This window comes from Girardinichthys multiradiatus, chromosome 7 (assembly GCF_021462225.1).
Source record: "Girardinichthys multiradiatus isolate DD_20200921_A chromosome 7, DD_fGirMul_XY1, whole genome shotgun sequence".
NCBI classification, from domain to species: Eukaryota; Metazoa; Chordata; class Actinopteri; order Cyprinodontiformes; family Goodeidae; genus Girardinichthys; species Girardinichthys multiradiatus.
In genome coordinates this window covers 37,965,530-37,978,538 of record NC_061800.1, presented here as the reverse complement: position 1 = coordinate 37,978,538, position 13,009 = coordinate 37,965,530, and the positions used below count along the sequence as shown (strand labels likewise).

General features: G+C 38.2%; 1 protein-coding gene across 4 annotated transcripts in view; it reads left to right on the top strand.

Annotated features, from left to right (window-relative positions):
- Positions 1-13,009, top strand: part of thsd7ba (thrombospondin, type I, domain containing 7Ba) — a 356,829-nt gene that overhangs the window by 101,079 nt on the left and 242,741 nt on the right. For all 4 annotated transcript variants that reach the window (XM_047371186.1, XM_047371185.1, XM_047371187.1 and 1 more), the window contains exon 3: positions 5,417-5,596. In XM_047371186.1, the coding sequence (XP_047227142.1) occupies positions 5,434-5,596 (163 nt within the window). In that variant the 5' untranslated portion in view covers positions 5,417-5,433. The remainder of the gene's footprint in view (positions 1-5,416; positions 5,597-13,009) is intronic.

The window sequence follows — 13,009 nt, the reverse complement described above, 5'->3', positions numbered from 1 at the left end:
AAGGATCTCCTGTAGCGCTCCATCTTACAGCAGATCTGAAGAAGCCTCTGACTGAAGACACTCTGTTGTTGTACGACAGTCTCATGAAGAGGATGCTCAGAGTTCTCCATAATGTTCTTCATTTTATGAAGAATCTGTCTTTCCACAATGATCTCCAGAGGTTCCAGAGGAGTCCCCAGAACAGAGCCAGCCTTTTTTTAATCAGCTTGTTGAGCTATTTTAAGTCCCTGGCTCTGATGCTGTACCCCATCAGATGATGGCAGAAGAGATCACACTCTCCACAACAGACTTATAGAAGATATGCAGCATGTTGCTGCAAACACCAAAGGACCTAAGCTTCCTCAAAAAGTACAGTCTGCTCTCTCCCTTCTTGAAGATGGCTTCACAGTTGCATCTCCACTCCAGTCTGTTGTCCAGGTGAACACCGAGGTATCTATACTCCTCCACCACCTCCACCTCTTCATCATATATCTCTTTGGCAAACCATGGGTACAGCTGATGTAAAAAAGCAAGTCAAAACAACAACAGAGGTATCAGGACGTGATTTTATTCAGGATCATTTTAAAATGCTGATCAAAGCTCTGATAGAGTACTTCAGATCAACTCAGGACATCTGTAGTATCAACTTCTAAATCTTGCTAAACTAGATGTTAAACTTTGTTTTCTGGTCTTAAACGTGATATTATTATTATTAAACTTTAACTGTTTGACCTGCATGGCATGCAATCATGTGTATACTGGTGGTTAGGAAGACCCAAACTCAGACAATGCTATAGAACACAGAAGTCATAAACAGAAAAATTATAGAGCTGAATATAACAAAACCTGACGACCACAACAGCCTGACACCCACCCACCACCACCCCCCAAAAATGGCAAAGCATTTTGCATCATTGTTCATTCTGTTCTTTTATGGTTTTTCCTTTCGGTGAATGCATCTGTAAAGAAAAGATGGGGGATGGAGTAAAATGAATTTCTGTGTTTTTATTGCCAGCAATCAAAAACAATTACATGCACAACAATGTGGAACAATTCTTACAGCCTTGTTAACTAACCTGTGCTGAATGCAGAGCACAAAGACAACACTGGGATGGAAGCGTGAATATTAACGGAGATTGTAAGGACAGGAAGAGCTGGTTGGCTAAATAATTTTGTGGATATCCAGAGAAGAAGGTTGCATCTCTGGCATACAGGCTGGAGTCAAATGTGTTTGTTTCCGCATGAACAGAACAGAGTATTTGGCTTGTTTAAAAAGGCTGGCAGATCACATGTTGATTGTTTAGAACCATGGCCAAACAAATGAGCTTTTTCCTTTTATTTTGAAATATCTAACCAAACTCTAATATGACCACCTGTGAAACTGAAGGTTTTAGAGTTCTGCTCATCTGTTCCCTTACGATAACTGTAGAATTCTTGCTGACTGAGTCCAGTGAGTGGGCACCAACTAGGACCACAGGAGACAGGGCGACCGATTGCATTCCATCAGATCATGGCGTTTCCAATAGGATGCACTGCATGATTTGAGCCATGCTGCTGATCTCCAGGTTTTCTGCATCCAATAAGAGCCTGGAAGGGTGCCTTTGACCCAGATACTTAGCTGCTTACGAGCTGGTTTTTCAGCAAAAATAAAAATCCCCTTTAGCTTGTCTTCCTCTTTACAGTGCTTGCAAAGTATTTGTACCCCTGGAATTTTTTTATTCTATCATTTTACCACATTAGAACCATACAGTTAAAGCTATTTTTTAGGGAAGAGAAAATACCCCCTAAAACATAATTTTATTATGGAAGAAAGTGGTCTGCAAATGAGAAATGGAAAGAAAAAGATGCAGAGTTTTCAATTTCTTTGACAAATAAGGAGTGGTGTGTAATTGTACTCAGCCTCCTTAACTCTATCCTCGAAAAAAACTCCCGCAAAAGCAAGACGGCATTAAATTGAAGAGCAGCCAAGTGATCCACAGCACAGGTGAAATAACATGTCAATAGGATAACTATTAGTCTTACACTCCATAAATCAGAAATTTGCCAAAAAGAAGCAAAATGAAAACTATGGTTAAAATAATCTTTTGATAACTCCCATAAGCAATTTACCATAAAACCAGTAAGGGACACCGCAAACATCTGCAAGAATGAGCTCTGATAAGATGAGAACTAAATTTAACTTTCTATTTTGCATGGATAATGTTATATGTGGCAGAAAACCAATGCTGAACATCACCATGAACACAACATTCCCACTGTGAAACATGGTGATAGCAGCATTATTCTGTGGGGACGGGCTTCTTCAGCAGGGACAGGAAAGCTAGTCTGAGTTGATGGGAAGATGGATCAAGCTAAATTTAGGGCAGTCCCAGAGAAAATCCCATTAGACGTTGCAAAAGATTGGAGACTGGAGCAGAAGTTCATATTCAGCAGGACAATGGCCCTAAATATACAACCAGAGTTACAATGGAATTGTTTAGATTAAAGCACCTTTATGTGTAAGAAAAGCCTGGCAAGAGCCAGGCCTAAAACCAATCAAGAATCAGAGGCAAGACTTCAAAAGTCCAGTTCAATTCAATTCAAATTCAATTCAAAAATACTTTATTAATCCCAAAGGGAAATTAAATGTTGTTATAGCTCATATTATGAAGGTTTCCTCAAAGAGCCGTTGTAGATGCTGATGGCTGTGGGCAGGAAGGATCTCCTGTAGCGCTCCGTCTTACAGCAGATCTGAAGAAGCCTCTGACTGAAGACATTCTGTTGTTGTAGGACAGTCTCATGAAGAGGATGCTCAGGGTTCTCCATAATGTTCTTCATTTTATGAAGAATCTGTCTTTCCACAATGATCTCCAGAGGTTCCAGAGGAGTCCCCAGAACAGAGCCAGCCTTCGTTATCAGTTTGTTGAGCTTTTTTAGTCCCTGGCTCTGATGCTGCTTCCCCAGTAGATGATGGTAGAAGAGATCACACTCTCCACAACAGACTTATAGAAGAAATGCAGCATCTTGCTGCAAACACCAAAGGACCTAAGCTTCCTCAAGAAGTTCAGTCTGCTCTGTCCCTTCTTGTATATGGCTTCACAGTTGCATCTCCACTCTAGTCTGTTGTCCAGGTGAACACTGAGGTATTTATACTCCTCCACCTCCTCCACTTCTTCTCCCATGATGGAAATAGTTTTTGACTTATTCCTGTTTCTCTTAAAATCTACAATTATCTCCTTTGTTTTAGTCATGTTCAAAATGAGATGATTGTTTCCACACCATGCCACAAAGCGGTCCACCACCTTCCTGTACTCAGCTTCTTGTCCATCTCTAATCCACCCCACGACTGCAGAATCATCCGATTTTTTCTGCAGATGACAGGAGTCTGTCTTGTACTGGAAGTCTGATGTGTACAGAGTGAAAAGGAATGGTGAGAGTACAGTCCCCTGTGGTGCTCCTGTGCTGCTGATATAGTTAAAAGACACAGTACATCCAGTCTGACTGAGCTGGAGCTATTTTAAAGAGTACTTTTGCAAGTCGCTGTATGTAGGATGCTTTGATTGAATAAATCTGAGCCAGAGCTTTATGAGAACAATTTTGCAGATAAACATTGTCAAAAATATCTCACCCCAGGGTTGATTTAAATATCTATCTCTGTGAACTCTGAAAATCGACATTGGCATGCCTCTTTTCATTGCTCATTTCTGTTCAAGATCATGTATTCTAAGTAGTCCTAATGTTTTCCATTAGCCTGAAAGAGAGAGCTACCTGTCCCGTGAATAGTTAAATTAGACTGGTTGGAGGGAGGATGTAATCTAGGAGCAGTCAGGTATGCTTTCCAAACACTGCCACAAGAAAGAAAGGCTAGTAATCAGCAACTAGAGGTGTCTAATTGGCATATGGCTGAGCAAGAGTCAGGGTGGGTTGTTCAGTCAACCGATCAGAGAACACGTTCTGGCTATAAAAATGTGAGACAAAGGCAGCTTACTTCAATTACTTCAATTTCAGTCAATATAGATGAAATCTTTAAAATAAAGACCTACAGAGCTGGCGGAACAGTGAGGTTTGGCAGCTTATTTAGGCTAATAAAAATGTTGGATTGCCAAATTCTAAATTTGTGTTTATGCTGAATTTCTTTTAAAAATGACTTTAGAATAATACACCAAGGCTTGAAAAAAATTGGACCGTCCATCAACAACTGTGCATCTGGCTGCCCATTTCCAGGCATCAAGCCATCTTCATCTTTGCATATTTTTTCATAAAGCACATTTCAACACCATCAAAACACAGAAAAAAACACCAAAGAAAAAAATTTAATCTCTGCAAACAAGAGTAAGCAACAGTAACTCAAAGCTCTGGACTGTCACAGACATCACAAAAACAAAAAATCTAAAATATCAAATGCTTCTTTTATTTGGCAGTTAATCCACCCTTAGATCCTCTCTGTGATTTCTGAAAACTGAGAAAAAGCTTAATTAACTCATTATTGTATAGGGATCTGCAAAACTGAAAACAAATACCATTCAAGCAGACTTCCATGTTGTAATGATGCACTTTATTAACAAGCTCAGAATTGTAAGATAAAACTTTTTTGATTAAAATATATACACCATATTATGCATAAAACAGTAAACAAATTGATTTATAGATAAAATATATTTTAGTTTCTGTAAGAAATAACAATATTGACTTTGTGTCTTTTATGTGTTGTCTTTAGTTTTTGTGAGAAACGAGTTTCTTCTACTGTGCATTCAAAGTGCTTTTGTGTTGGGCTTCAGCAGAGAAAAGTGGAAAAAAAAAAAAAACAGCTAGGAAGGCTCTGTTGAAAACCAAGTCAATAATAACAAATTTCACAATACTGAAGCGCTACAGTACAACAAAATTTGTTCTTGGAGAAAGAAGCAGTGCAGTACAAGCACAGTGACATGAGTCCTTCAGAGCATCAGGTGCTGCTGCTGTTGGTGCAGCACAATTTTGGATCACAGAATAATCCCAAACATACTGATGATTAAACGTAGCAGGAAAGACAATGAGTTGCAAGACAAATGTACAAATACCCTGTAATTCTGCAAATTCATAGCTTTCCCTTCCTTTAGGTCTCTGTCTGCAGGTCTATCTGTCTACCTGTCCATGATATGACTGATTGATTGGTTTTTGTGTTCCTTGTAGCAAAAGAAGCATGTATATTCTCCCACCTGCTATATGCAAATTGAAATTGGAAATAAACTCTGTTGCCAGTGGGCAAACAAATGTACCTCATTTTGGAGGGTGACACTGCATATTATGTTCCTGAGCTCAAGGTTTCAGTGTCAGTTTTATTTCCATACAGCAGATAGTCTGAGTGACATTCTCATCTTTTCACGTATGATCAGTCCCTTCCCTCATCTGGTTTCTCTGGCCCAGGTTTCTGGGTATATTTCTTATTAAGATAGTGATGAATTTCATTTTATTCTCACAGGAGTAAGAGTGGCAGCAATGGGCTGGATCATGATTCTGAAAGATGACTTTGGGGTCAGCGCCTGGACACGGCACACTGGGAACTTCCTCAGCCTCTTCCTCCTCTTCTTGTGTCTCTGTTCCATTCCAGCCCACTCGGACATTGTGCTTCCCAAAGCACATCATTTCTCATGGAAAGCAGGTAAAACCTTTTGAAAATGACCATTGTTAGAAACTTGCAAATATTTGTACCATCTGGCTGTTTTAACACTCATAATTACTTTCTTCTATGGAGGAAAAGCAGCTAGTTCAGTTAATAAAAAGTCCTAATATTCCGAAAATGTGTTCATTCCCCCATAATTGTTTTACATTTGCTCATATAAAACACATAGAATTTATTGCATTTTATTGGAAATACATATTTAAAAAGAGTGGTGTGCACTTTGTTAACACTTTGTTAAACTCCCTCAAAACAGAAACAAAAGGTGTTAAAGAAGGACTCAGCAATGAGTAGTTCCAGCATTCTTGTTTATCACTTCAAACAGTTGTTTAGGCATGCTTGATGTTTGCAGGAGGCTAGTAGGAACATTGCTCCAAATGTTGAAGGTGGCGTCACGAAGCGCATCAACTGTCTGGAACTGATGTCCATTTCTGTAAACTTCCCATGCAATCCATCCCCAAATGTTCTCAATCGGTTTTAGATCAGAGGAACACGCAGGATGGTTGAAAAGAGTGACATTATTTACCTGGAAGAAGTTCTCTGTTAGGCGGGCATTGTGAACTGCAGCATTTTCCTGTTTAAAAACTCAGTCAATACCACACAGATGAGGGCCCTCAAGCATGAGGGCCCTCAATCATAACCTGAAGCTTCATTGCTCACCTCAGGTGGGATTTTCTTGTCATGCCAGTAATGTTGGAAGTCATTAGCACCATGTCTTATCAGAGAATAAAACTTTTCCACGTTTCAATGTCATGTGTTTGGTGCATCGATGCAAAGTCCAAATGGGCAATTGTTTTGCATTGAAGTAGACGTGGCCTTTGAAGACGTGGCCTATTTTTTTTTTTTAAAACCCTTCTCTCACAGATGGCGTCTGATGGTTATTGGGCTGCAGTCAGCACCAGTAGACTTAATATGGGCAGAGGATCGTCCTGTGTCTTGATGGAAAGCCAATCAGATCCTGCATCTCAGGGCCAGTGAAATTTCTTTGGGTCTACCAATAGACTTTTTTGTTCCATAACCCACCGAGATCTTTTAAGAAAATCACTGTGTCCAACCAGCAGTCATGGCAAGTTGTGAGAGGCCTTGCTTATGCAGCCTGATAATTCTACGAAGTTCAAGGACAGTAAGCTTGTTTGCATTTGCCATCAGGAGGTCCTGACAGAAGGACCTGACAGTGTAAATGTAATATGGAAGTCCAAATTATATGTAGAGTTTGACCATTAAAGGCTGTGGTCTTAAACATTTGATCACTGACAAATGCATGTTTGAGTATAAATGTGGTTGTCAGTAAGTTGTCTGCTCAAAATGTTTTGTCTCTTGCTCCCATTTACTCTTTTAGCATTGTGAAGCTCTAGTTAGAACCTTCTTAAGATCCAAGTTGAAACAAATCTTGCAATTTTTTAACTGGTCTTACAATTTTGATCAGAACTGTATAGTTTTATAGCCTAACCATGCTTTAAACTTCTCCAGAACCTTAGTCCAGTTGGTGTTTTCCTGGGTTTTACTAGGCATAGTGTTTGCATCATTGCCACATTCTATGTGCACAAAAAAATTAATTATTTAACTTTTTAAGAAAACCAAGTTTTGTTATAGTTTTCACAAACCCAAATGCTTATTTTGAATGACTGTTTATGATGTTATTTGTTGAAATTAAAGCCAAATGCAAACTAATGACTTCAAAAGGCAATTGGCTGTTCTGGATTTTATTTAGTGGTATCAGAGTGTCTGAATATAAATGCATACCACACTTTTCAGAGTCGTACTCAGAACACAGTAAAAATCTAATTTATATCCTCTCCTTGCAACCTTACAATTGTGCACTGCATTGGGTTGGTCTGTTGCATAAGACTCCACTAAAAATACAGAAGATTGTGGATGTGATGACAAAACGTGAAATTGTTCAAGTCTGAAAATACTAGCAGGGCACTGTTTATTATCTGTCCTATATGCTGTTGGATTAGGTTATTATATGGTGAAATATATTTATATATTTATCAAATCTTAGACTTAGTATTTACCAAAAAAACATATTCCTCTTTTCGTATGGCGAGACTCACAAAAAGAGTTAAGCTGCATATTTCAACATATACAATCACCCATTACAGATAGTAATTAGCCTGAAAAGGCATTACTACTTCTAGAAAACAAAGATGCCATGCATTCAGCAAACAGAAAAAGTGCTTTTATTTTCAGAGTAACCCTTTCTATGGAGAAGAGTAACCCTTCTCTTTCTGACTCATGCGGGTTGCATAAATCTTAGTCTGCTCGACATCATCGAGCCTGCAGGTTCGTACGCCTCGATGGTTAGTAAAATCATACTTTTCTCTGACTGACTGTTCAGCTACACTACCATATAAGTGACAAGCAAGGTAAAAATTGCTGAAATAGCAAACATATACACTGAGGTGCAGCTTCAGGCACATCTGTGCACACAAAGTCATTATCTGTTGATATCTGCTGAGAAGCGGTTTCACCCTGTTGTTATTTTTGTTGGGACATGTGTCAATACACAGAGTAAATGTACACTATAGAGTCACTGTTTTTATTACAAGTGCATAAGCAAAACAGTATGTGTGTAGCTTTTTGTTCATGTGCAAAGATATACATTTTTGGAGAACCAAATTCAAAGGTGCTGTCATTCTTCAGTTTTCTTTACAAATAATTTTAAAGTAAGTTCTCAATTCAGTCTCTCCTCGCCTGAAAAAACTCAATTGAACACACATTTGCAAAGCTGTCTGAGCGAGAAAACTTGGCTTTCCCAAACAAAGGCTCCACTTGCTGTGCGATTAGCGCTTTCATTTTCCACTCTGTGGTTTGTTAATGACACTGCCCGTGTGATAAAGAAATTGATTAATTTCACTTGAAAGCGCTTATGTTCAAAAGGGATGTAACCGGGACACCAAAGGTGAGGATTTGACATCCTTGCAGCGCTAAGATGACTTATGAGTTGTTTCTTGACTGGAAAAAGAAAATCAATTTAGAATCAAGAAAGAGAAAGTTGGTATCCCACTTGTGTCTGTTTGCCTGCAGGGAAGCTGTGAGAATGGAACGAATAATATCAAAATTTCTTGAAGTCAAATCCTAAAAAAACTTCAGTCATATGGTGTAATGCGGTTAGCTGGTGTGGTGTTACAAGACGATACAATACTTTTTTGAATAAAATTCCACAAAATTATTTTTTAATGAACAAACATTCCCAAGTACAATGACTTTTCACCATTTTTCACATTATGCAAGCAAATATTGATTGAACTGCACAATTATCTTAATGTTTTTTTTTCTTAAAAAAGTTGAATGTATGTGTACTTAAAAAAAACAAAAAACAAAAAACATGAACACCACATACTATAAAACAGGGTTAAAATATTTAAAAAACCCAATATAATTATTATTAAAAAAAAACAAATTATTCAAACATACTAGTTTGTGTTAAAATTGACATAAATTGAGCCATTCTGTTTTTGCCCAAATTGTCGCCTTGTTCTTCCAGCAGCAGTGCCGCAGTTACAGAAGCGAAGGAAATAAACGAAGAGGACACAACTTGCGTTTGCCATAAACCCAAAATGTCAGGGTTTCAAATCACCCTAACACTCAAAATTAAAGAATGATATGAAAATGTTTAAAAAGATGACTTGTTTTTTAAAGCTTATTTGGCCTTGCTGTCCATTACTAAGAAAATATAATGCTTTATATAAATAGGTAATTCTATGAAATTGAAGTGAACCACCGGTCCAGCACCCTGCGTCTGTGAATGGCGGTCATTAAAAACTAAACATTCACAAAATAAGAAATGCCTAAGCCAGCGGTCCACCGGGGATTTCCCCACTTGCCCCGTATGCCAGTTTGCCGCTGGCTGTGAGTCACTTCACTAAAAGGAGACCAAACACATTTTAATCAAAAATGCACCAGAAACCGAAACCCGAGTCCAGTCGATATGAAAACAAGTCCATGCTTAATTATGCAAGGATATTCGGAAAATACTGGCTCGTTTTGCATCTGGTTTCATACCGCCGCTTAGTCTGGTGGTTCTTTTGCTTGATGTTGAGAGCATGGGAAATCTCCAACACAGACTTAAAATGCTGTGCAAATCTGTCAAGATCATATTTTCTCCTCTGAGATGCACGTCTTGTATTCACGTAAGCTGCTTCTATCGGTCCAGCCTGTTATCTTTCAAAACCAATCACATATATATAGAATATTGATGATGTATTACAGATAATTTCAGTTCCCACGGTCCCTGAATGCAACAGCTGGGAATATGTTGCTCAGCCGCTGTGTTGAGCTGTCAGTCATGAATCCGCACCCCCGTGATCTGAGGCCCCGCCCCCCACTCCAAAACAGGGCCAAAAGTTTGAAACCGTAAAAAAATGTGAACAAAATGTGAAAAAAAAAACTTGAATCTGAAAAGTAGTTTTGAACTTGTTTTTTTCCAGTTTCACATGTGGTTTTTTTTTCAGTTGCAAAACTTTTTTTCCAGTTTTCAAATTTTTTGGGGGGAGGTTCAAAATAATTTTTCAGGTTAAAATTTTTTTTGTTTGAACAAACTTTATGGCCCCAATTTAGCTCCATATAATATCACCTTTAAGTCTCGGAAGGTAGTGGTTAGTTGGATAGAATTTATGAAGCTTTTTAAAAGAAGCATCCTTTATGTTGTTTGTCAAACAGAACTTTTGTTATGAAAGCCAGACTTTGTCCTAGCAGATATTTTCCACAAAGATTGACTCAACACTCTGTTCTAATCACGTAGTGCTGCGTTCTACTGCGGTATTCCATGAAAACACAGAGTCAACGCAGGAAAATGTTAATCAGCTGACGACTCTGTCGGCTATGTAATGACACAGGTTATGGTGTAGCCAGACTAAAGCTGACAACTAGAGCCAAAGACTTGTTGTAAACTACCCTGCAGCTCTAACTAATCACTAAAGAAAACATTATACTAAATTAGCATAAAGACAGAAATTGGCTCCTGCTGCTGCCCACTTCTGCATGGATTAGATCCTGGTTTACTCTATATACAATATGTTTTGTATGCGCCAAGTTTTTTTTTAAAAACACAATTCATTTTAGAACAGAATGATCCTTTATTTGGCCCTCAGTAGTAAAATGTATTTGTATCAACATCAAATTAACAGGCATTTGGAAGCATACAGTGGCACACTAAAGATAAGCCGTTGTAATTAAATGAATTAATTGCATGACTAAATCAAAGGTACACACTTCCACAAAGCAAACGTATACTAAGTGTTATTTTGTCTGTTTGGCCAAACAAGAAAGTGACATTCAAATTAAGTAATTTTCTAAATAAGAGTTGAATTGTTTCATACTTACTTGTTTCCCCCAATAAAGAAAGTAAAAAAAAAAGTCATATTGTAACTTATATGTTTTTTTATCTTAATTACAAAGAACCCTGTGCCTTCGGAAATTGTTGCTGTGGTGTCGAAAACAGTATCAAGTATTTTCCTTGGTATCAGTATCGAGTTAGAAATGTTTGTATACTGACAACCCTTCTATGAATACAACGATACAGTTCAAACCCTCATCATTTACAGTGCTATGAAAAAGTATTTGCCCTCTAATTTATTTCTTCTGTTTTTGCTTTTTTTGTTGGACTATTTCAGATCATCAAACAAATTGTAATATCTCCCGAAAACAACAGGTTAAAGCAAACTGCAGTAAATGCATAATGCAAGATAATTTTAATTATCATGGCAAAAAGCCCACTCTTCTTTAAAGATTTGTCTAGATTCAATCAAACTGAATCGTTTCAGAGCATGAATGGCTTATTGAAAGTAATGTCACAGCATCTCAATCAGATTTTTGTCCAGAATCGTCATTTTGTTTTTAACAAGTCAGGGGCTGACTTGCTGGTGAGCTTCGGGCCATTGCCCTGCTTCATAAGGTCTCTGGATTCTCAGGTAAAACAAATGCTATGTTCCATTAACTCAAATAACCGAGGTCCTAAACAAATACAGCAACTCTGAGTTTGACAATCAAAATGATAAAAAGTTTCTCAAATGTTCTGTAAGTTTAATTTCTAGAACGTACCACTTTTGCCACACCTATCCACAGAACACTTATAACACCAAATTTACACCTTATGTATAAATCCAGTAACAGTAGATAACATACCATACAGGAGATAGCAGCCTTTTTATTTAGCATGACAGCACTGTTGATTATGCTGTGTTGAGAAGATCCATGAGAAGTGGCTCAAGCAACTGCAGGAGGAGATTTTAATATATTTAGTATGAATGAAAAATAAAGTTTCTGCTGAAAGCGAAGCAACAAAAGCAAGGTAAAAAAAAGTAGGTAAAAAACGAATTTAATTCACAAGACAACATTGAAATCTAATATTATCATGACAAGCACATTGTATTTGGAGCTCTTAAGCAGCCTTTCTTTAATATGCAATAGCCTAAAATTTGATCTGCTCCAAATTAGCACAGCCACACCATTGTGTTTGCACTGCCTATCTAGGCCAGCAGCATTGTTGGCTGACTCTTTTATGTAAGCCAGTTCCCAGAGCTGTAGCTAAGCTACGACTCTACGGCTCATACAGGGAGCAAGAGCCATTTCTCCTTGACCTTCATCAGTGTCTTTAAGCACAGAATAGAGCACTGAAACGCTGTGCCTAATGGGCCTATTATTTAACTCTTTATGATACCTGCTCACCGAAATTCTCTTTTAAACAGGCTTACTAGCCTCTTTTAGGTTCTGACAGCACAGAGAGTATTACAAGGCAGCAACAAAAAAAATGTTAAGGCTGCCTGTTAAGGAATATTATTGGTGGTCACCATTCAGATACCCCATTAAAACCTTCCCTGCAGCATGGAGAGGGGTCATGTTCGCTACTTTGTGATTGTTTTTATTGTTGTTGCTCATCAATGCTGAACATGTCTTCAACTTGAAAGGAAAGACAGTTTGTCATACAATATATAAAACACTATGGAACAACAGGAAACAACACTCAGCAATTATTTTCACCTCTGCCTTCCTCCCTCCCTGTTGGGTGGAGCAAGGGGGAGTCAGGTTTAGCTTAAATGGGCTCAGTTACGGTTGAGGTGCAAACACACCATCCATTTCTGCTACCTGTGCAACCCCTTCTCTTTTCCAATGGTTATAATCAGTCTGACAGAGGGAGGCACCCCAAATCCCTGTGGTTTTTAGTATAACAATGGCCACCGGTGGGCTCTAAATGGACAAACTTTATCAGTTTATTATTTTACCTGGTACCTCTACACATAGCCCATTCTAAAATGGCCAAACTCTAACACTCAGTAGTTTAATCTAACCTCCCTAACAACCCCGCACCATTTCAAACCCTTTGTGAAGTACCTTGAGACGACATGTGTTGTAAATTGGTGCTATATAAATAAAACTGAATTGAACTGAATT